The sequence below is a fragment of the Lemur catta genome, chromosome 12 (assembly GCF_020740605.2).
Source record: "Lemur catta isolate mLemCat1 chromosome 12, mLemCat1.pri, whole genome shotgun sequence".
In the NCBI taxonomy this organism is placed as follows: Eukaryota; Metazoa; Chordata; class Mammalia; order Primates; family Lemuridae; genus Lemur; species Lemur catta.
Genome location: NC_059139.1, coordinates 37,479,623 through 37,503,738, shown reverse-complemented (window position 1 = coordinate 37,503,738; position 24,116 = coordinate 37,479,623). Strand labels below are relative to the sequence as shown.

General features: G+C 37.7%; 1 protein-coding gene across 3 annotated transcripts in view; it reads left to right on the top strand.

Annotated features, from left to right (window-relative positions):
* The window catches only part of PDE4D (phosphodiesterase 4D), a 1,287,470-nt gene that overhangs the window by 235,213 nt on the left and 1,028,141 nt on the right, over positions 1-24,116 (top strand). For all 3 annotated transcript variants that reach the window (XM_045565991.1, XM_045565990.1, XM_045565992.1), the window contains exon 2: positions 23,936-24,070. In XM_045565991.1, the coding sequence (XP_045421947.1) occupies positions 24,029-24,070 (42 nt within the window). In that variant the 5' untranslated portion in view covers positions 23,936-24,028. The remainder of the gene's footprint in view (positions 1-23,935; positions 24,071-24,116) is intronic.

Sequence of the window (24,116 nt, the reverse complement as noted above, 5' to 3'; positions counted from 1 at the left end):
CTCCTAGTATTGGACAAGACGTCTGTTAGAGAACACCAGCTTAAAGTAATTTGAGCAAAAAATTAATTTTTTGACCCACATAACATTGAGTGCTTAACTGGGGTAATCTGGCTAAGGCTTTCTCTCTCTCTCTGCTTCTTTGGCTTTGCTTGCCTGCTCTCTGCATTGGTATTGTTGTCAGGCAGGTTAATTCCATGAAGCTGGGAAAAAATGCCCCCTGGAAACCAGGCCTACATCTTGTTTACAGCTTATACTCCCAAAAGAGACCCTTTCTCTCTTTGAGTGTTCCCACATCAAATCTTAGAGAAAAGATTGATTGGTCTGTCTTGGGTCATGTACCTTTCACTGTACCAATCACTTGCAGGCAGTAGGTATAAGGTGCTCTGATTGGCTAGACCTGGGTCCTGGGTCCCATACCCACCTGCTGGTGGGAGGACACATATTCAGCCAAAACATGTAAAGGATTTTCCATGGGAATCATATCCAGAAAAGAGAGAAAAGGTGTCAGGCAGGCAATTTACCAGTCTCTTGCAGTTCCACATGAGAGTAATTATATATTCAGAATGTGGTTCTTGAAAAAAAAGTATATAAGTGTGTGTGTGTATAAAATGTGTGTGTGTATATATAATGACAAAGAGCCATTATGAATTTAGTGACACTTAAAATGAATACTTTTATTCATGTAACAGCTTTTATATACATTTAAAAAAGTATGTATATAATGATATTTTCCTTCTGCAAGTAATGCTTGGGGAGCTCATTGAATTATGAGCCTCTTTCAATCACTCTGAAGTCTCCAAAACACAAACAAATTTCAAGCCTTGAAAGTAAATTAATCATGAACTCCAAAAGTAGCCTATGTACAATTTCAGGTGCTATTAAACAAAGAAGTACTCAGGAAGTGTTTCAAGGCATTTTCATTTAGTGTGTGGGGTGCCAGTAAATACTGTACCATCCAGGTGGATGATGTCACTACCACCCAAGTAGCTAATCTAAAACCTAGAATAAAATGATCATGCAAATGAGAGTGGGGGTAGGGATGTACATACAGTTACACAGGAAATATGTTTTTTTAATTATTTTCTAATTCTGTTCTGTTTTTCACCTTTTAGTATGTATATGATGCATAGTCCATAAATCTGGAAATATGGAATGAGAAAATGATGTTTCATATATATGCATATATATATATTTGTTTTTCAAGATTTGTAAAGGAAGTAGATTGCCTTTGAAATCTCAGAGACCTTAGAGATCTTTGAGAGCTTAGAGACCTGTACTGGAGGAAATGGGCTCTGGGCCCATCTTCAGTTCCTTGTGAAGAAGGGTGTTTCTGTACATTAGTCCCCCTGTCTGCAGAATGGAGGTTGCCTGACTTGACTTCTTCCTGCCTCTTGGGAACTGGTCAGAGTCCACACAAACTGCTTCTACCTCCATAGTGGAGAAATGGCATCTGTGAGCTATTGCTGAGTGATCCCTGAGTGCAGAGAAATGCATTAGGTGGCGTATTTCTGGAATGACAGTTCTGTTCTTGGTCTGTGTGAGCATCTCCGTGCTGGGAGGGCACCTCTGTCATTTCAGCAGAGTGAGATTCTATGTTATGTAAGTACATAAAATAGAAAGCATATAACGGGATAACAGAAGAGGAAGATTGTCAAAGTAGCCTTCTCCTTTCTATGTATTTGAGGTAGGTAATGGAAAGGTAGACTGGATTTATGTTGGACCCTAACAGTGGCCCCACCATAGTAAAACCCAACAATGGGCAGAACCCCCTGCGGGCCATGGTCGCACCACTTCTAGGCTTGGGCCATTTGCGGTGGCCTGGCCTCCCAGCTGCGGCGTAGATGTTAGAAAAAGAAGACCAAAGCGAAACTGTCCTTGCTCACTGGGCCGCCCTGTAATCCCTCTGACATTCTAACCATCCAGAGGCACCTGCATAGTACTCTTCTAGTTTTTCTGTAAAAGAAAGAAAAACAAGAAAAAACAAAGGAAACCTTATAAAAATGATACTGTGCCATGAAGTATTTGCACAGTGAGGTTTTGAAAGAGGTTTTTAAACAGTCAACTTGATTTCTTGGGCATTAAAGAACTTCCAGGTTAAATTTTTTTTTTTTTTTTTGAGGGGCGCATGTCTCTTTTTGACCTCAGAGATATTTTTATTTAGTTTTTGGAAAGTCTTTTATCTTTTGCTAAATAATCAGAAGAGCTGGTCCAGAATAATTGACTTCCTGATGGAATCTGGTTTTATTTTTGCTGTTTTCAGAATCTAGTGCATTTGTTATGTGTCTTGTTTCTTTGTTGTTTCAAAAGATTAATTTTATAATTTGATGAGGCTGTGTTTTTCTCTTTTTTAAAATGAGGTTTAAATGTTTGTTTTTTAATAAAAGAGACATCTCTTTTTAGAGGTTAATCAAAGTTTGAGGGTTTACATATAATTTTTTGAATTCCTAGTTTCTCTTTGCCAGCATTTTCAGATGTTTAAAAACCCTGAAAATTGCTAAAGTTTGTCACAATTAGCAATTTTGCTGAAACTCGGTGTTTTTATTTTGCATTAGTATTAGATTTTGTACATTTGTTAGGTAGTACAGGAAACTGGCAATACTATTTTTTTCCCCTAACTTAGAAGCTACTTTGACATTTGTGGATTCTAAATTAATATAGGCTTTAATGTTTGTGTTTGCAATTCACATCGAGGGAAATGACACTGAGGTGCAGTGCATTTTCTTTTTTTTCAGTGTAATTTACTTTGTAGATGCAGAAGCAGAAAGGTAATTGCTTACAAATAACCAATTTACTTAGCAAGGTTTCTGATGGTAGCTTTTATTAAATTCTCAACTTAAGATAATTATTGCAGAGTATTTCCCAACTTAAAGCAAACACTTCATTAAGTTCAAGATAATTAAAAAACAAAACCAGTTCATCCCTGCATTTGTGATCTCTCTCTTCCCTTCCCTCCAACTCTCTGTATCATCTGCTATTATAAATGCAGTAACCTGTAAACATGTCTGAGGAGAGCAAGACTATGTCCAAACTGGGAAAAAAAAAATCCCATAGTAGAATGATGTTGGAAAAATTGACATAAGGTAATGGTGACATATCACCATCCTGTGGCATTACGTTTCCTGGTTCCTCTTCTATTTTATTTAGTGCCATACAACCCCTGGGTTGAAATGTTGCCAAAATTCTAGTGTTTTTGTTTTTAAGATGAATGCCAAAATTGCCAACAAGAAGCTTTTCCAAAATCCCCATCGTTATCCAGAGAAAAACAATGACATAGCAATGTTTGAATGTTTCAACAGCATAATTATCTTTGATTGTCTCTGGGAACTGAAAAGCTATGTATCATTAGGAATTTCCTGATTAACTACTTAAAGTATAAGGGTTCTAGAGCTCAACAGGGAGCAAGCCAGGCAACCAGGTCACTAACACTAAGAAAAATACTTTCCTTGGGGAAAGCAGGCTTTCTTTCTTAGGGTTCACTGGCAGTGTTATCTGGCTCTAGATGGAGGTTTCCAGCACAGATTTCTCTTCCAGTTCAATGAAACTAAGAGTCCAGGCAGCCTGACTTTAAATCAGTAGATAGAAAGGTGAGGAGCTCAGAAATCTGGTTTTAATTTACAAGCTCTGAGTTGCTTTTTCCTTCACCTCTTATGCTCACCATTGGCTGCCCAACCCAAGGGGGGAAGGTTCCTTGCAGATACCATCTGTCCTTGCTGTTACCTCCTGCCCCTTCTGGCACCTCTTGCCTTGTTGGCAACTTTTGCCTGCTGGCCAGTGTCCTATACGGTCTAGGATAGTGGTTCTCAAAGGAGAGCCTGGTACCACTGCTTGTCTGTAGACTGCACTTTGATACATTAATGGTATTTAATGCTACAGTGACTATATTTTTACTTTATTATACTTCTCATTGTTGCTGCATGTAAGAGTACAATGGGAGAGGGGATTCTGATGCTAGGTGCCAGAGGAAGCCATTTAAAATCTGGCAGCACTGGGGGAACCATACCTGGTGGTTGCCAGGTTGGAGCTTGGTGCCATTTTCAGCCTCTTCTATGACATCTGTGCCCTCTAAGAGCCGGTCATTGCCCTGCTATTCCCTTCTGCTCTTTCTAGAGATTTGCTGTAGCTATACCTTAAAACATCCTAACTGCACAGTTCAACCTGCTATGTACCCTGTGACCTCTCTGAACTCTACTCTTCTCTCCCCGGCTCTCTTGGCCTCAGCTGTGCTTCAGACACACCAGGGTACTTTCAGGGATCACGCCTATCTCTCCTTCAAGCTTTTACTCAAATGTTTTCTTTTCACCTGTTTACTAGTCTCTGCCCTGTTTCAGTGTCTTCCTGTCTATTTCCCTCTGTGCTGTTCCTTGTGGGCATGAATGCCATTCCCTTTCTTTTTCTAAGGTCCACCTGCAAACTACACACTTCGTTTTTCATGTCCCTTGCCTACAACAACAGCTTTTCTCATTTTTCTTTTCTTAATTACTTTTGAACTTATTAGCTGTACCACACAATTTATTAAGACTTAATTATAGACTGTAGTGTTCTATAATTGTTTCTAGTGTCAGCCTTGTTCTCTAAACAAGATTGTAAGTGTTTAAAGAGATTTATGTCATACTTTTTTTCTTCCGTATGGTATTGTCCAGGGTAGATGTTGTATGGTTAGGAGATGCTCAACAAATACTTGGCTTTTCATCCTGTATATTTATCAAGTCCTGCAAGAAGCTATGACATCATTTTAGTGGAGAGAGTAAAATGTGGTTTATCTAGCAGCAATTCCTTCGAATCAGATATCAACTCTGTGCATCTTGTGTGCAGACATATTTTCAGAAAGTCATGGGAAGATTTTGCTTCTATTTCATTCTCTCTGAAATTTGAATACCAGCTTCCACGTTGTGAAATGTTTGTATAAATAGTTTTGAGAACTTTGGGTAAAAAGTGTAGTATAGGTATAAAGTATTCCTCTTCAAAAAGCAAAATGAAAATGCAAATATTTAGAAATTTCAGTACAAGTACTGGAAACTTTGAATGTATGGAGAGGCCAAAGAATTTATCGTTCCATTTCTAGAGCACTAGAGAAGGTTGGGAAATCTGTCCTTTGAAGTCTCAGGATATTTTTTTCTATTCAGCCCTGTGCTACTGAAAATACTTTGCTGTTTCTTTGAGGAAGATCCCTGTAGCATTAGAGGTAATCTGAAAGGATTTGAACTTCTGAGGCAGTGTTAAGCACTTATTAACATAAGGTGACAAAAGCTAGGAATGATCTGTATTTGATTCCAAATCAGGGGTCACTTGCAAATCCTTCTTTTTTGGCAAGATGAGTCTGTCAAAGTGCCAGTGAAGGTGTTTTGAAAGAAAGAAAAGAAGCTGAAAAGGGTCAGAATGCAGAAGTCAGCATTGTCTCAAGAAATACTGGGATGTAATTTCTTTGTATGAATCATACCATGTTTGGAGATAACCTCACTTAATGACAAGAATTGAATATTGTGCAGTTTGTCCAGTTTTTAAAATGAAGTACATTTATTATTCCCACCTTATACTGCCTTTTCAGGAAGATTTTTAGGGTGCTCTGAAGATTAGAGGGGGTCTGCATTCTCTACCTGTAGAAGCTTTGTCTTTAGTGTCCCTCTGAATGCCAGCTTTAGCCCAGTGGATAATGGGCAGGTCAGGCTAGGTGCATTTTCAAACTTTGTCGTGCCAGAATCTGAAAACAGAATCTGCTTCAAGGGGAGGGGCAGGTGCCACTGGTAGAGACAAGAGGACATTTTGCCAGTTTGCAAGCAGAGCACAGTGTACTGAGAGAAGGGTGACAAGTGGTAGGTGGCACAGCCAAACAAGCTGTCACTGCTGAAGGTCCTGCAAAAGCTCACAGGCGGTGCCCCACAGGCTGGCAGAGCACAGCGAGACAGAGCCTGACAGTGGGCAGCAGGGCATGCAGCTGACCTCAGGAAGGCCTGGTTGCTGGCAGGGGCCCCAGCGTCTGAGCGGGAGATCAGAATTGCAGTCTTTTAGAGCTGTCAGGGAGAAATTTGAGAGATGCGGAAGGCAGGGGAATAAGGCAAAGACCAGCTGTTGAAAACAGAGCACAAAGTGGCTACAAAAAGTGCCACAAATAATAATAATAAAGATAGCTAACACTTTTTGATGCTTACTATATGTAAAAAAAAAATAGTCCCAGGAACGTCATAAATCTTAAGTCTATCAGTCCTTACAGGTTATGAGGCTGGTACTGTTATCTATCATTCCTGTAAGTTTCCTTACGGGGGAGGAAACTGAGTCACAGTAAAGTTGAATAGCATTGCAGAGCCACACACCTAATCAGCAGTAGAATAGGCATTTCAACCCAGGATTTCTGGTTCAAAAGTCTGTGTGCTCAACCTCCAAGCTATCCCACCTCCAACTGCTAAATGGTGACACAAAATCAGGTGAGTCTTTATAGCCTATTGGAAAGGGCAAAACCTTTTAACCAGAGAGATAGGGGTTTGAACCTCACCTCTACCACTTGTTACTTGTGACATTTTGGGAAAATCATTTAATTTGTCTTAGGCTTGATTTCATCATCTGTAGAATGGGGGATATGCTACCACCTAGCCCCACAGATTTTGAAGAACTAAGTGAAATAATAGAAGCTAATAACACTGTCTGGCAAGAAGCTGCCACTCAGTAAGTTTCTGTTTTCTTTCATTCTCTAAATGCCCATTAATACAGGGCTCTTTCAAGTCTTCTTGACTGGGCATAGGATTATTCCTGGGCACATCTTGGGATGATCAAGCCTGTGGAGAGAGGGGAGATGGCCCCTGGGGGTTTCCTGCCTGCTTACCCTTAAACAATATGGTCTCTCTCTTTTATAATGTACAGAAAAATGTGTTGGCAAGTGCTTTTTTAAACAGTTGAATCAAAGATTCAATATTGCATCTTCAAGATGTAAACTAATGCACACTTCAGGAATTGGAAAATTTTTAAAAATTTAAATTGGAAAATTTAAAAATGGTGAACCTTTATTTTTTCTCTTTTTATTTTTAATCGTGGGTACATAATAATTGTATATATTTATAGGGTACATGTGATGTTTTGATACAGGCATACAATGTGTAATAATCAAATTACAGTAATTGGGGTATCCATCACCTCAAGAATTTATCATTTCTTTGTGTTAGGAACATTCTAATTCCATTCTTTTAGTTATTTTAAAGTATACTGTAACCTATTATTAACTATTTTTATAAACATTTCAATCATCTATTGCTGATAAGATTCCTTTATTAACTTTGTTAGTACCCAGGAGAACTAATCAAAATTATTCTAAGTTTGAATTTCTGTAATTACGCTTGAATTTCAAAGGCCACCTGGTATTTCACAGCAGCTGGGACATATATGTTAACAACTTGAGGTGTCCTAGTCAAGTCACAGATGGCCTGTGCTGTCCGTCTTTCACATGACAAGCATCCACACAGTCCTAACTCAGGAATTCCATCATGATTCTTTCCTCCTGCAACTTCTTTGGGTTTTTAGCTGAAATTTGCATTTAAAGCTATAACTGTACATAAGTTTTTTGTATTTAAAAACTTTTTGTGACACAATAGCATGTGTTCACTGTAGAAAAATTATGTTAATTAGGCACAGAAACAAAAGGAGAAAAACTACCAGTGATTCCAGAGCTAAACGCTATTAAATTTTGATGTGTATCCTTCTAGATTATTTTCTATGCATGTTTAGGCATATTACAGAAATGGGATCATACTCTACATATAGTTTTGTAACCTGTACTTTTCACTCAGCTGCTTATTATAAACATCTATGTCATCATCTGTAATAGTCTCATAATATTCCGTTGCATTTTAATAGTATTATTTTTAATAATTTAGATAATTCTTTGTTGTTGGGTATTTAAGTTGTTCACATTTTTTTTACTACTATGAACAATGCTTGGGCCATCATCTTTGCACATGCATCTGTGTGTCCTTTTGTCATGCTGATTCAAAGGGCACGCATGTTTGTCAGGCTTTTGATACATTTGCCAAATACCTGTCTAGAAATATTGTACTGATTATATTTCCACTGGCAATAAATGAGTGCTCCAACATTGGATGTTATTTTTTCTTTTAATGTATCATCTGATAGACGAAATAAGGCATCTATTTTATTTTTTATTTATTTGCTTACTAGTGAGGTAGATTTTTCTGTATATTAATTTAAATTTTTAAATTGTCCATTTTTTTGTGAATTTGCCTATTCATGGCCTTTGTCTCTCTTTCTACTGGGATATATATGTTTTTCTTACTGATTTTTAAGAGAAACATGTTGTAACTCTTTATCTATAAAAGATGTAGAATTTTCCCAGTTTGTATTATCTATTTAAATTTTTTTGATATATAGAAGTTTTCATTGTAAAATTAATTAAATCATTGTAGTCTTAGTTTATGCAATTAGGAAAGTGTCTGGCATAGATAGTGCTTAGAAAGACCCTCCTCATCCTTAGAGAAAAGAAATATTCACATATATTTTCTTTGAGTACTTCCATGGCTTCATTTTTAACTTTAAATCTTGAATTCACCCTGGAATTCATTCTGGCATGATGTGAAGGTAGGACGTAGGTTTTCTCCCCAAATAATTATCAAGTTGTCCCAATACAATGATTAGTTAACCTATGCAGTATACGCCGTTAAAAAATGTTACCTTTGTCGAATATCAAATTCTTACATATAGTTGTATGTCTTTGATGTTTCCATTCAGTTCTATTGGATTCTCTTCTGGTTCCTGTTTCAATTATTTTAATTATTAAAGAAATTGCCCCCCCATTTTTATTATCTTTCAGAAATTTTCTGGATATCCTTACACATTTATTTATATGATGTCTTAAAATACACAAGCAAGGGGAGCTGATGGAAGGTGCAGTTGGGGGTAGAACAAAGTTTGGAGAAAGTGCTGATGTTTTTGTAGCTGGGTGTTGGGGACATTGGGTTCACAATCCTATTTTCTCTGCCTTTATGTATGTGTGAAAGTGCCTATAAAAATCTTTAAGTACAAATACATGGATAAATAATTCAGGCTGGAACTGCATGTGATTGGAACTACACATACTTTCCTCTTCAGAAACATGTTCTTTCTTTTTATTTCTCCTTTTATGTACTTCGATAAGGTTTTATAATTCATTTTTTATATAGCCCCTCTATTTTTTTAAACAAACAAGCAAAACAAAAGCCAAGAAATCTTCATGCCTACTCTTTTAGGGCTTTGTGTGTGTGGTGGGGGGCGAGGGTTAGATCACATTTCCAATTGTAGGTATGTGGGAAAACACTGATTTGTAATTAACCACAACTTTTTTTTTTTTACTTTATTTTTGGGGGTCTATCAAGTAGAGAGTTCTGTGATCTTCACTTAATGGTAGACTTGTCTTATCATTTCCTGTATTTTTGACTAACTTTTATTGGATGTATCAGCAAGCACTTTGAGCACATTGTAAACTGAGGGTGGTGACAGGGGGTGTCCTTCTGCTGCTCCTGACTTTAATGAGAATGTCTTCCATTGTTCATCACTAAGCAAGACTACCTGCTGGAAGAAGGTATGTCTTGTAATCCTGTTTTATCAAATCTTAAAAATCAGGACTCAATGTTAAATTTTTTCACATACTTTTTAGACATTCATAGAGGGGATTGTGCATTTCTCTTTTTCCTTTATCTATTAATGTAATGAATTATATCATTATATTTCTTACTATTAAACTCTTCTCATACTCCAGAGTGTGAAGACTCTTGAATGGTCTGGATCCTGTGGACTGTCTTAGAAATTCCCTAAATTGATGGCACTCCTCCATGAATTTCCTCTTGTTATATTTGTTCTGTTGCTTTGAAGTTAATTTGGGAACAAGGAGAGTGAAATAAATGGACTGAAACTTCTATCTTATATTGGAAGTTTGGTACATTTATATTGACAGTCATCTGTAATAGGGTCAAAATATCCTCCCTAAAATTCAGATATGGAAACAATTTAGCTTTTCTTATTTCCCATAGCTAATTTTCTAGCTCTAGAGCCACTGTTCCCATTGATGAGGGAGGAAAAAAAAAATACTTCTTTTAGGGATTAGAATAGTTTCTTTGGGGTAAATATTCAATTAATTCAAAGTTTAGCTGTATAACAGAACAGTTTTTCTCCTCTTCATTGACTTCTGGTCCCTTCCCTAAAAAACAGAATGGCCTCTGGGTACAGGAGGAATTTACATATCCTGGGCTTAAATTTACTGGCTGTGTAATCTTGTGCTGGTTATTTAATCTTTCTTTGTCTCCTTTTTTTCATCTGCAAATTGGATATTAAAATAGTAGATATTTTATAGAATTTTGTGAGAATTGCATTAGTTAATATATTTTTAAGTGATTAGAACATTTCCTGGCACATAGTAAATGTCCGGTAAATGTTTATAATTATAGTAATAAAATTATTATTGTTGTCATAGTGTTGGGAGTGAAAGGGACTTTGGTTCATGTGCCATTTTCCAATTGGGTGTTGCTGGAATGATTTGGTGTCTATTCCTCCTGTTTCCACTTTTGAAGTGTCTGGGGCTGGTTTAATAATACTTTTTTTGTTCTGTTCTCTTGGCATTAGCAAAGAACAGGAATTACTTTTATGGAACTCAGACCTATCTGTCTTTGCTAACTAGGCTGGCACCCAACTGTTGCTGGAGCTCTGGAGTCTCTTTCTCTAGTAATATTTAAGAATAGGATGGTCAATAACAGTGTCTTTGGTGTGGTATGGTATGACATCATCTTCATGATAGCAGGGTTTAGATGGTTGGAAACTTCAAGACCTCTTGCACCCCAAGTTTCTTTCCTTTGGCTACTTTGATTTCAGACATTTAATTTAGTTTTATTTTTCAACTTATATGCTTTAGCTTATATTAATATTACTTCTTCGTGAATTAAAAAGAGTTTTAAAAATAGAACTCCAGCTTCTCAAGTGTCATTGTCCTTTGAAAAATTGCCTTCGGTGATAAAAAAAAAAAAAAAAAGGTTGCCAGATCCTTAGAAAAGAAACTTTCATTTTCCATTTTCACTAAGAAACTCATCTGTTAGCAAAATAATCTTTACGGTGTTTTGCTGTTGTGCAATCCCACATCCATCCCTCATCACCATTATGAATGAAGAGGGAACAAAATCTAATTTCAGGTGCCAGATGGGTACCACACAAATGCAGTGATTCAGCACAGGCTCCAATTAGAGCGACCATGCTCTGAACAGCTATTTGGATAATCGTGGGGACCGTGGTGGACCGAGGTGAGTTTTCTTCCGTGTGTCAGGTCCTCCACTTGTTCACTCTATACTCAGAGCCTTTTAAATTTGCTGAGAAACTTGGTAGCTGCCTGCTGCTAGCAGCTGAGCGTGGGTGTTACAATTAGCTTCTTGCTGGAAAAGTGATAGGGTTCGTTTTGATGCTTATTCAATGAGTCCTTGAAGAAGGAAGCATCAGTGTGAAAAGGATTTCAAACCTCTGGATGGAGGGTTTGAAATGTTCATTTGGCCTTATTGATAAATGAAACGTTAAATCTTGTTCCACATTTATGTGTCCCTGGAATTAGGAAAGGCTCCTCTCCTTTTGGGGCAGTGTAATGGCAGAAGAACAATTCTGGGTAGAGCTCATTTTTAACAAAATAGTTTTGCAGCATTAGTAAAATCTGAGTTTCCTAAAAAACCCAATGCTTGCTTACTCTAAGATGAGACAGGTAAACCATAATTCAAGGCTCTTACCTATACCACCAATAGATTGTATAATAAATTTGGAGGTCCCCTGCCCTCCAATTTGGAAGAGTAATTATAACTGTAATTGTCTTTGATTCGTAGAGCTCCTTGAGGCCCTTGGTATTAAAGATGCTTCAGAGGACATCATAACATGAAGCTAACATTTCAGGAGCACCTTCTTTGAGCTGGGGACAATGCTTAGTAGCTTAGTATGTGCTGACATACAGGTTCATCATTTGGTCTGCACAGTAGCCCTGTAGTGTGAGTTTGAATATCTATGTTTATATTGACCATGAAATTGACATTCAAAAGGGTTAAGTAATTCCTCTTGGTCACAAAATTAGGAGATGACCAAAACAGAATTTGAATCCAGTTTTGACTGATTCTAAAATTCACAATATTCCACTAATTAATTTTTCTTTCCTCTTCATCTCCAAATCAACATCTCTCATGTAAATTACTCTTCTTTATGGGTTATCTTAAAGTTCTTTATTTTGAATGGGGTAAGCTATAATCTCTTCATGAAAATGAAAGCAGTTTTAAAAAAAGGTACTCTACTGAAGGGGCTGACTTGATTTTTATCTACCACATGTACAATGAATATGAAAGAAAAAGAGTATGTTGAAAACGACTGTCTCATGGCAGAAAATATTATAATTTATGACTTACTAGCTCTTGATTTTGTTGCTTGTTACCTTTAGTGCCCATAATAAACTGGTAAAATAACAAAACTCTTGGAAAAAAAAATCCAAATTCTTTGTCTAACTTCTTTTCTGCTGTCATTTTATTCTTAATATTTAAAAACTGCTTTTTACCCTTGATTAAAAATTTGCTCCAGACTAAGAGGCATGTACAGTTTTCAATCTGTGGGTGTTAATGACACCACCACAGTGGGCTCATTCTCTCGCAAGGATGCTAATGGGTTGTTGCTTCCCGAGAGGCAGAGAATTAATAGGTTTGGGTTTCTACTCCCAGTTTTTGGTTTCTTGGTTGTGTTACTTTCCTTGTTTATGTTTCTTTTAATTAACATTGAATTTCTTCATTTATGCCTTGCTTTTCTTCTGTTTGTATAATCTGTAGGCAATGACTCCTTGGGTAGCAATTGTTAATCAGGGAGAAATGATAGCTTAAGGGTACTTTCTGAGTTACTTGGTGCTAGGATAAAAGTTGTTCTACTGAAGCCTCATTAGAACAACTTTTATGTGCCTGCCTTAAGTACAATCTGTATGATGTTCTGTCAACTCCTTTTGTCTCTTTTATCTTTACCCTAACTCTGGCTTATTTTCTTCAAATTCTCATTGTGTCTCAAATAATCTAAACCAATAGTATTATTAGGTCTTAAAATATAATACAGTTGTAATTTTTCTTAAGGAGGCTATTCACAATGTAGATTTTTCAGGAAAATATAAAAATTAGGATTCATTGCTGATTGATAAATAGAAGCAACTAAGAACAAAGGGGCATGTTAGTAAAAAATGCAACTTCTGAAAGGATAATTATTTAGAGATGATAATTTTGCTTCTATAGTTCAGATTGAGAAAGCTATACATAATAGAATGTAGGATCTATGACATAAATTCTCTTCATCTCTCTCTCTCTCTCTCTCTCTCTCTCCTTCTCTCTCTCTCCCTCTCCCCCTACCTTTCTCCTTCCCTCCCTCTCTCTCAGCTATCTTTCTGTGTCTGTCTGTCTTTCTGTCTACTAGTGCTTTTCTGGTTTTAGCTAGAGAGGCAGAATGGTTCATAATTTAGAACTGAGCTGATTTGACAATGGAAAGTAAAGATTATAATTTGTAAACTATAGTCTGTGTGTGCATTCCAAAACCTTCAATCAAATGCCACTCTAACATTTCTCAAATTTAAAAGTATTCCAATGACAAAGTTTAATATGCTATGGGACAGAAAAATGTTGAAAAAGAGAAAAACCTCAATGCCTCAATGAACTTCACCTTTCTTTATGGGTAGTGAGCAGTTTGAACCAGAGATTCTATGGAGATCGTTTTATTATCATTTTGTTTTCCCTCATGGTGACTCAGGGATTTTTATCCCGAGGCTCTCAATGGGTCTGTTATAATTTAGCTGGTGATGACACATCCCAGAGGCTCCTTCCACATTGGGCCTCGGGCCAGCAGACTACACACTGAGCTGTCCTATGATTCACAGGACAAAACTGCTCTAGACACCTCCCACCGCCCAGGCTGGGAGGGCACCCTAATGAGGCAGTGGGAGGGAATATGGCTAGGAAAGTTGTTGATAGGAATCTTTTGTTGTAACTTTCTTCTCTGCAGCAGGAAGCTAAAACCAAAGCAAGGTGTTATCAAGCAACAGACCCTACATTTGTGAGAGATGAATTGAAAGCACCTTGGCCTTTTATTTAGGGTGAAAAGTTGTGTTTTAGAGAGCTGAAATTATTTCAGGTGGGGGGAAAGGCCATACAGCATGGACTCTTGGAAGGGAAAGTAATTGATTTACTGCTAAATGACTCAGCTGTACCATTTTGAAATACTGGTCAAGGTGAGTGTTGAAAGAGTGGGTACTCTGGCATTTCCACACCCCTGGGAGTGAAGAACTGGGCTATTTGGGGAGGCAAATGATCTACTTTTGTTTTCTAAAATGTCAATTATTCTATAATAAATTTGTACTGACGTCAAAACTGGCTTGTGTTCTCTTATGTGAGTGTGACCGCCTGCACATTATTCATTCAATGGGCATTTACAGCACCCTTTCTGGGTGTGGAGTTCTACAGCCACCTCTTCAGTAGCAACGAAGATCTGACCAGATGCACAAAGGAGATGAAAGGAACTGTCAATCTCTACTTTCATGTTCCTTTCCCTCTACTTGGGGAAAAACATCAGTATATGAAATGACATTTGAATAACTTAAAGCTAAGTGTTCACAAGAGCAGAATAACTCAGAACGGGCTTTGAAGCCATTAGGTGTATGAATCACTTACTGCCTCCTCGGGGGTCCCACACCAGCTATTCTGAGCTTCCGTCAGAGCACTTAGTGCATTGTGTTATTTGGCTTTCTGCCCCACTAGACTTCCAGCTCCTCGTGGGAGAGATTTTTATCATATTTATCTCTGCATCCCTGGACCCCTGGCATAGTTCACTGCATACCACAAGTGCCTAGTAAATGTCTGGTGAATGAATTAGTAAGAAGGATTGTTGTTATCATTTTGGGGGAAGAGCAGGGAATGTGATGATGGTTTTATATGATCATAAACTACAAAGTAAAATATTTGATTCTTTTCATTCTAGAGACAAAATGTGCTTTCCTTCTCACAATTCTAGTCAAGGGAAACAGTTCCATTTAGCAGAATTTAGTAAACATTTACTGAGCATATTTTATGTTGTGATTGCATATATAGATATGAAATCTTTTCTAACTTCAAGGAACTTAGAGTCCTGGGTGGAGGCAGCAGTGACACACAGGGAAACAGATCATTTTGATATAATTTGGCAAATTATACTGTTGGAGGCATTCAGGAGGCATTCAGGAGGCATTATGGAATGACAGAAAAGGGACATTGGCTCAGGCTGGCAGTGGGGGTAAGCTAGGATGTTGAGAGAATCAGGAAACTCTTCCAAGAGATGTCACCTGAGTTAAATCTTGAAGCAGGAGTAGCCAAGTAAAGGAAGAAGGGTGTGGATATGGGGAAGAAGGAGAGGGAAAAGTCAAGACCAAGGACATGGAGGTGAGAACTAAAGCAATGAAAACTAGTGAATTATCAAGGAATATACTGTAGAACAGAGGTTCCCAATTACCAATCAACGGTATGGTGCTCTGCATGCTTCATGGTTATTGTCTAGGGAATTGATCCAAAGTAGATTCCTGGCTACCTCTCCTGGAAGTTCTGACTCATTAGAGGAGAGTCAGCAATCTGCATTTTATAGCATTCCCTGGCTAATTTTGTTATGCAGTTATGTTTAGGAAGCACCGATGATGAGTGAGAGCAATGGTATCACTACATTTTAGAGGTGAACAAGACAAGATGACCCCATGAAGTAGAAAGAAGTCAAGCAATCAGATCAAGCACCAGCAGAGAGTGATATCACAGAAGACAGACAAGAGAGAGCCTCTGGAAGGAACAATGTTGTAGTAGAGAGTTCTAGACAGAGTTTGTTAGATTTGGTGACATGGAGTTCTAGGATATTTAGAAAAAAGAGAAGTTTAAATGTAGAAGGAGTAAAACTAGGTTGCATGGGTTGAGGGGTAGAAGGTGGGAATAAAGAAGGGAAGAAAGCTAATAGACAATTCTCTCAAAGAACTTGATTGTGAAGAGGAAGACAATGATATCTGGAAGAGAGAGAACATAGGGTTATAAGGATGATTTTCTTTTTACAAGGGGAGAGACTCTCAAGAGAATAATTTAGAGCTTGAGGGAAGAGAACCAGTTAAAGTTAGGGCAGACAGGGGAAGGGAAGATAAGAGAAGGTAGAAGACACAACTCCACATGGGAGGGGAAACACCTCAACTTCCCAGCCAGAAGGAAAGGAGGTAAAGGAGGAGTGAGCTGGGGTGAGGAAGGACGCTGGAGCACAATTTTTTATAAAATTTTCAGGGAGACATTAAGAGGCTCAAACAGTTGAAAGGGTACAAAGCTTGTTGAAGCTAAACCTAGGTAAAGAGCCCTGTTAATATATTATTTTCAGAATATTTCTGTTGGCAAATTGTGTCAGAATTTTCCTCTCATTTTGCATTTTTTCCAACTTACAGTAATATGAAAATATAGAGCTCCTATAGATCCTATTAAACCCAAATTTCTTACTTGTTGATTCATTCCTTTATTTGCATTTGTCTGTTTTCCATGCATTTTGCATTCCCAGAAACTAGCACAGCAGGGAGACCTCAGTAACTGATTTTCTAGGTGAAGTGGAACCTAAACATTTTCTTTTTATAGACGCCATTACTAGGTCCAAAAGAAAAAGGGACATCCAAATGGAGGAGGGAAATAGCAGAGTCAGGGAGAGAGAAGTTAACATTGGCCATCTCCTTCCTAACTAAGCCTTTTCCCAGTCTATAGATTCCCAAAAGACAAAGTCTGACACTAGGTGTGAAATAGCAAACATGAACACTCAAAAACAAACAAATGAAGGAGCAAGAAAACTAATAACCCACTGCCTCCCAAACAATTATATAAACAAAAGCCAACACCTCTGTTTATTCTCTGAAGTATTAATAGGAAGAGATGGCAGTGACTTGTTTTGTATTCACTCAAATGCTTTCTTTTACTCCATCTTTTAAGTGTTTCTTTTTTCCAAATGTTGAAACTCTGAGAAGCCAAGAAATACAGAAACAAGATACAGTACCTAAATACAACTACTCAACTACTAATATTTTGTTAAATTTCTTTTGAGTCTTTTCTGTGTGCATAACTTAATTATATAGGAGCATACTACATATACAACTTTAATCCTGCTTTGTTCATTTAGCAGTATAACATAAGCTTTTTCTCATGTAATTAAAATATCTTGTAAAATATATTTTTAACTGTATACTATATCATGAGGTTTCTCGTATTTTGTTTTGCTACTCCCTTAATATTGGACATCTAACTTGTTCACAAATTTTCATTATTATAAGTAACACTGCACAGAATGCTTTTGCATACAAAGCACTTTACATATTTCAGGTTACTTCCTGAATTATTATATAAAGTATATAACACCATTAAAGCTTTTGGTACTTATCGAATTTCTTTCCAAAAACTTATGTCATTTTGAAAGCTCATCAGCAATATATGAAATGCATACACCATTATCAAATATTTTATTTTAAAAGAACAAAACTGCGCTAATTTGTAGGTGAGACAAACAGAAACTTTGAGATTTTAATTTTCATTTGATAGTGAGATTAAATATTGTCCACATTTTTCTATAATTTTATATAGAACTTTGCAAAATTTCTACTTATTACTTAAAATGCTCTTGTTTTTCTTATGTATTTATACCTCTAATTTTTAATATAGTTTAATAAGTGGTTACTAAGTGTACAACATTATGTTAAACGGTAGGGAAATGGCAAAAGAATGATAATGAATTGCTCTCAGCCTTAAGGAATTTATATTTTTATAATCATACAGCTTGCAGTATGGAAAAGGCCTTACAATGTACCTTATTCAACCCCCAGTCAAAGAAGCAAATATTAAACCCATAAAACAGTCAAAGGATGTTGGATAGTAGATGATTTTGTGGTGCAATACACATCTCCTTTGTTGTTGGAATTAAGGCAAAATAGAAACCTATGTGACTTGGAGCAGCAGGGGAAGTTGTTATTAGAAGGAAGGACTTTTGCTGGACATTGACGAATAAAAAGTGTTTAGAAAAATGAAGAGAAGAACAATCTAAGAACATGAATTTAGGGCTAGGAGGTAGAAATGAACCTGTCCCAGGTGTTGGAGAGATTGGACCAGCCTAACTAGACTGGAGAGACAGTGCTGGGGACTAGAGTGTGAGATAAAGTCAGATTAAACATGTAAATCACAGATCATCTCACTCCTACTTGAAACACATCACTCTAGCGCCTGGGAGGCCCCTGAGGAGGTCACTGCGGGGGGTCCCTACCAAACACAAGCGGCAGTGCTTGTAGTTACAAGTAGATTGCTCCAACTTCGGCAAGAACCAAGTTTTTAAACTCTGCTGGGCAAACTACAAAGTACATCTGGGTTGACCTATGAAGTTAGTTTTGGGAAAACCAATGTGCAGGTCAATATCATCAGCTGGACAGATCACGGGGCAGGAATTACAGGGACCTCAGTCTAATTACTGTGTTGTGCCAGGGAGCTCTATGAACTTAGGCAGGTTATTTATGTTCCCTATATCTTAATTTACCTCATTTTTACCCTAAGCTCTTTCTAGATCTCAGATTCTGTAGCCTCTAGCAGAGGCTCAGATGAGGGACAGCCTGCACGGGACATCCTGGAGAAAAGAGAGAGGATGTAAATAGCAGGAAACTTCTATTGTCATCTTTCGATCTAGACGAAGGAGTTCTTTCTCTTAATTCACAATTTTAGAAGGTATGAAGAGATATCAGGCACTTTCTTTCCTTGTTCCTGCCACAGATTTAGCAAAGGGCCAAAAGAAGCAAATGCCCACGTTATCTACCTCAAGTGTGTGGAGGGCAAATTAGTGGCTCATTTAAGAGCCTAAGGCAATAATTCAAACTTTCCCATAAAAAAATCTGTTTTTCCCTTCTTCTATGCTTCTTTTCTATTAAGTTACTGAATATTTAGTTCTTGCATTGCCTCCTCCTAATTTCTTGCCTGCAGATACTTTGCTGTGTAAGCCTTGATAAATTGAGCCTACTTTTTCTGTATTTATGTGGGGTTGTCTTTTATAGTAATCAAAGTTCCCTTTTTATATGTGCCACATGTTCATCTTTTTTTATTTTTAATTTTTTCTTAAAGACAGGATCTTTCTGTTACACAGGTGGGAGTGCAGTGACATGATCATAGCTCACTGCAGCCTCAAACTCCTGGGCACAAGGGATGCTCCTGCCTCAGCCTCCCAAGTAGCTGGGACTACAGGTGTGTGCCACCATACCCAGTTAACTTTAAAATTTTTTTGTAGAGATGGGGTCTGACTATGTTGCCCAGGCTGGTCTCAAACTCCTGGACTCAAATGATCTTCCCAAAGTGCTGGGATAATAGACGTGAGCCACCACACATGGCCTTATTCTTCATTTAGATTAGAATCTAATCAAGGGAAGAGGCTGCCAATTTTGCTTTCACTTTGATGTCTATTTTATACAGCCCTAGAAAAAATCTATCATTTGATGAGTTGGAGGTGATACTATGTTGGAGACATATGTAATCGGTTACCCTTTGATCATTCATAGGCAACCGTACCTGAATAATTCTTTCCCCCTGAATCAAGAAAGTTTGGTGTTTATCCAAGAGCTTAGTACAGTGCCTGGCACATATGAGGTGCTCAATAAACATTTTTAAAATGAATGCATCTCAGTGGCTTTATAATTCAGCAGTTACTACATAAACTTCTTGTGCAGAAGAAAAAATATTAGTTCCCAAAGACGGGAAGAATAGAAAATTCTTCTGAAAAATATTAAACATTTCTTGTCCAAATGAGCCTCTCTAATAATGTGTAGATAATTGGAAGCCTTTTTCACTCTTATGTTTAAGAGTGTCATTATGTACTGGTGCATTTGCTGTTTCAATGAATAGAATTATATTTGCAGGGAACTTAAAAGTTTCCAGAAAACTTCCTGAGGTATTATCTAATTAATCCCCATAACAAGCCTATGAGGTGGGTTGTGGAGATAGTGTTATCTCCACTTTGCAGAGAAGCAAGCAATTGGTGGAGGGGAAAAGAGAAGGGACTTTCTAATACCATGCAGCTTGTGTATGTGACAGAGTGAGGAAAGTAGGACTTATTTCATCTGATGACCAGTTCAGGGCTTTTTCTACTGTATAAACCCTCAATCTCTAGGAAACAACCTATCTTAACTCCCTTATTCTTGCATCAAAGCAGCAAAAACTATATAGGTGTGCCAGCTTAGATTCTGTCTCTGAATATTTCAGTACCATCTATCTTACCATCTCCTTTCTTCACTTTTATTAATATTTCTAAAGTGCTCTCCCTGCAGGAGCTGACTCTTCCTTCTTCCCAGTTAACTTGTATGTGGAAACTCGTATAGTAATGAAATTGCATGTGCGAGTGTCCTTTTCCCTGGCTTTCTTTTTAGTGCACCTGGAGGGAGAAAGCTTTTCTGCTGTTTCATTGCATTATCTTTGCTGAGGGAGGAACTTCTAGGAATTAAGATAACTGCCTTTCTGAGAGTAAAGCTTTTTATCAAACCTTCTTTGGTTTAGGTACAGCTTTGGTATTTGCTGAGGTTACCACTTGTTGATAATTACAATGCATTGGTTCATGCCATCAGCAGCAAAGCAGTGTGGCAGAGTAGACAAAAACATGGACGTTAGAGGCAGACAAATCACATTGGAATCCTTGTTCTGCTATTTCCTGGGCAATTTACTTCACTTCTTGGAGCTGTTTTCCTCTTTTGTGCAGTGGGGATAATAGATTAATAATATCTACCTCACAGGGTTATTGGAAGGATTAAAGATAAATGGTAGATATTTTTCTTAGGATGAATGAGGTGGCAGAAAAATGCAATCCTTTCCATAGACTGCAGAGCAAATTTGTGTGGCACATCTTCCATTTCCCATGCATTTCTACTCTCCTCCCTGCCATGCCCTAGGAGGCTTTTTGCCCTGGAAGGCTGACCAGTGAGACGCACATCATTCTCCTTTGCCCTCTGGCTTAGTTGCATTTGGTCAGTGGGGAGTCTTGGCAGGAACTCAGAGGGGTGGAGGAAGAGGAGATTGTGTGTTTCTCCTCATTGCCCTCCTTTCAAGGTCACCTGAGGGTAACTGTGTCCCAGAGGGCAACCTCCCTTTTCAAGGCAGCCCACTCTGTATGACTCTCTCCTCTTCGGTATTGGCAACCTCTACTTGTCCCTTTAGGTCTAGTGGGATAAAAATTCCACCGTTGCTATTTTAGCTCCAGGTACTGTACCATTCTTTGTGGATTCTTCTACCCTCCCCACATTGTCTTAGTCTTTTTATTGAACCCTCCTTAAATGATCCTAATATGAGTATGCTATCTGTTTATTCCTGGGACCCTAACTGATACATTATTCATACTGCTTAGTGGAAAGTGTATTTGCGAAAGTGTATTTGCTTAAGTATGTTTTATTTGATGGAGGTTAGCACTTGTAGGAGAAAAAGTAAGAATAGTTGTTACTCGCCATTTGATACTAAGAGAACAAAAAGGTAGTAATGATGAATGATGATGGATGTTGTGAGTCAAGCATTTCCTCTGCCAAGTATTCTCCTTGTTACTACTTTATCTATGTACATTACCTCAATAAAGCTCAAAAAACATATGTGTATTATTATTTCCCTTTTGCAGTTCAGGAAAAAGCTCAGAGAGGTCAAATAAGTTACCTAAAGCTACACAGAATACCAGTGGGGAGCTGAAATTCTAACCTATGCCTGTTTGGTTCCAAGGTCCATAATCTTCTAGGGAGGCCAGGCTGCCTCCTGGGTATACAGGCTGGGAAAGGCCATCCCATTAGCAGCCCGTTTTCAATTAAATCCCTTTACCTATTCAAATTTCTATAGGTTTTAAATTCCTATGGGAGAGTAATTCTTAATGGTGCTCTTTAAATGATTTCAAGGCAAATTTGTTGAAAACCTGATTAATTCAGCCAACTTTGTTAGGTCAAACCCATTATTTGTCTGATTTGACTGATTTATTACCATTGAGTCAGTAGCCAATGAGGGGCATCTATTCCATGGTTATTCCTAAAGCTATTTGTTAAACACTAAATGAATAATTAAATATTTTGAATGAGTTTTTCTCTGATAATATGTAAGCTTCCTGTAGCAGTTATCTAGGGAATTTTTTCTCCCTAAGTACGGTGTATTTAGTTCACAGATTTTATTATTCCTGTCCACTTCTTAAATTAAATGAGTGACATAATTCCACATTTTCTAAGACCTATAAAATGCTCAGCATTATAACTAATCTGTAAAGGCGACTGAATTTCTGGAGGTGTACCTGCTGAGAACTTTCCATTTGTGAATCAGCTCCTCTCTCCAAATGCTACTCCCTTAAAAAAAATAAAAAATCCATACACATTCAAAGAAACTGTATTTATCCCGGCAACTCACATTTGATTATGCATTTTTCGTTAGCCTTCAGGCAAGCATTTTCATCAACCTTAGAAGGAGACTTTGTCCCTCAGTTCCCTCTGGGTCCCCAAATTGCTTCTCAAGACATTCTTAGTGATAATAAACTTCATTTCTCTGTTTTCAGCTCCACCTCACTGTTGTGGGACCTCTGACCTCCCTAAAACTATCTTCCTTTTACTTTTAGAAATCTTGAGGGGCTTACTCACATATATCCCAAAGAAGTCTTTGCAGCCTTGAGAAAATGCCATTGCAGATTGCTGGAGAGCTTGGTGACGGTCCCTCTCCACTGGTGTAGGGCCCCGGGTTCTGCTGCTGCTGGTGGCTGGCGTCTTACTGGGCCAGCCGTCAGCTGATGCTGTCTGTGTTCCCTGCATGCTTTACCAATTTTGTATGGTTTTTTTTCTTCAAAAGTGTATATAGTTATTTTGTTTTATTTATTTTTCAAATGTGTAATTCATAGTACTTTGGTATTTTTCGATCATTTTAGCAAAAGCAGCTCCTTTAGACCTTGATTGCTGTTACTCCTTTCCCTAAACTTCAGACACAAGTTTTTTGAGAAGCTTAGAACAAACCCAAATGATACAACTACATGTTGTTGTGAGCATCCGCCTACACCTACAATGTCAGAGGTTTTGTGTTTTGGTTTGCCTAATCCCCTTCCCCTGTTGGTAAATTCTTTTTCAAAAGGCATTTCAGCCTACATGCAAATATACCTTATGAATATGCAAGTGATGTCCAGATGTGGCAGAATATCAGAAATGAACACTACACATATAGTTATTCGATTTGTTCTTTCCTCAAAACAGAGAATCTCCTTTCTAGTGTCTAGTAGAAAGTGAAAGGTAATGAGCTTATTGATATCATTTAAGCGGCAATTACTCTGGAATAGTCTGTGAAATGACTGTGATTGCTTAACGAGGTAAATTGTTTCCTTTCCACTTCTCTCAAGCATTCCTTATAACCTCTTTGAACTAAAAGTAGGAGAGCTCAGTAAATTTACTTAAAAGTCACTGGATTGTCTTCAGTGTACTGTGGATTGTTTCTAATGAAACCCGAGGCCAAGGTGCAGTGCTCAGAGGGCTCTTCCCTTCAGATACAGATATGATTCCCCCAGTGGTAAAGCTACACTAGTGATCCCTTAGTGAAGAATTGAGGGGTCTGTAGTGAGAATCAACATATACACGATTCAGTTTGCATCCTTTCATACATGTAACTTTAGGTTATGGCTACCATACTTGTTTTTTCTTTCCAGCCACTAAAAATGTAGACTTGAATATTTAATGGAAGACAGATGGCGCTTGAAATCTCTAACTCACATTTAACAAAAGTTGTTTTGGAAATGTTGCTTGTGTGTACTTTTATTGCTTTAAACACAGGACCATTTTAGCCTGTTCTGGTGAATTATTTAAGAATTACTGTCCTAGTCTAAGACAGCATTTCGAAGTGCACGTGTTAATCATATACTTGATTAAACATTTCCTTTCCTTTCTTTTCAGCATTCCAGTTGGCTTTTGAGTAGATAATTGTTGCAGTGACAGCACTGACGTTGGAAGCAACTAGTGCCCGTCTGAATTACATAAATCGCCACGATGAAAAGAAATACCTGTGATTCGCTTTCTCGGAGCAAAAGTGTAAGTACCTCTTGTTTTCCTTTCTTTTCTAAAAATATGTACATAT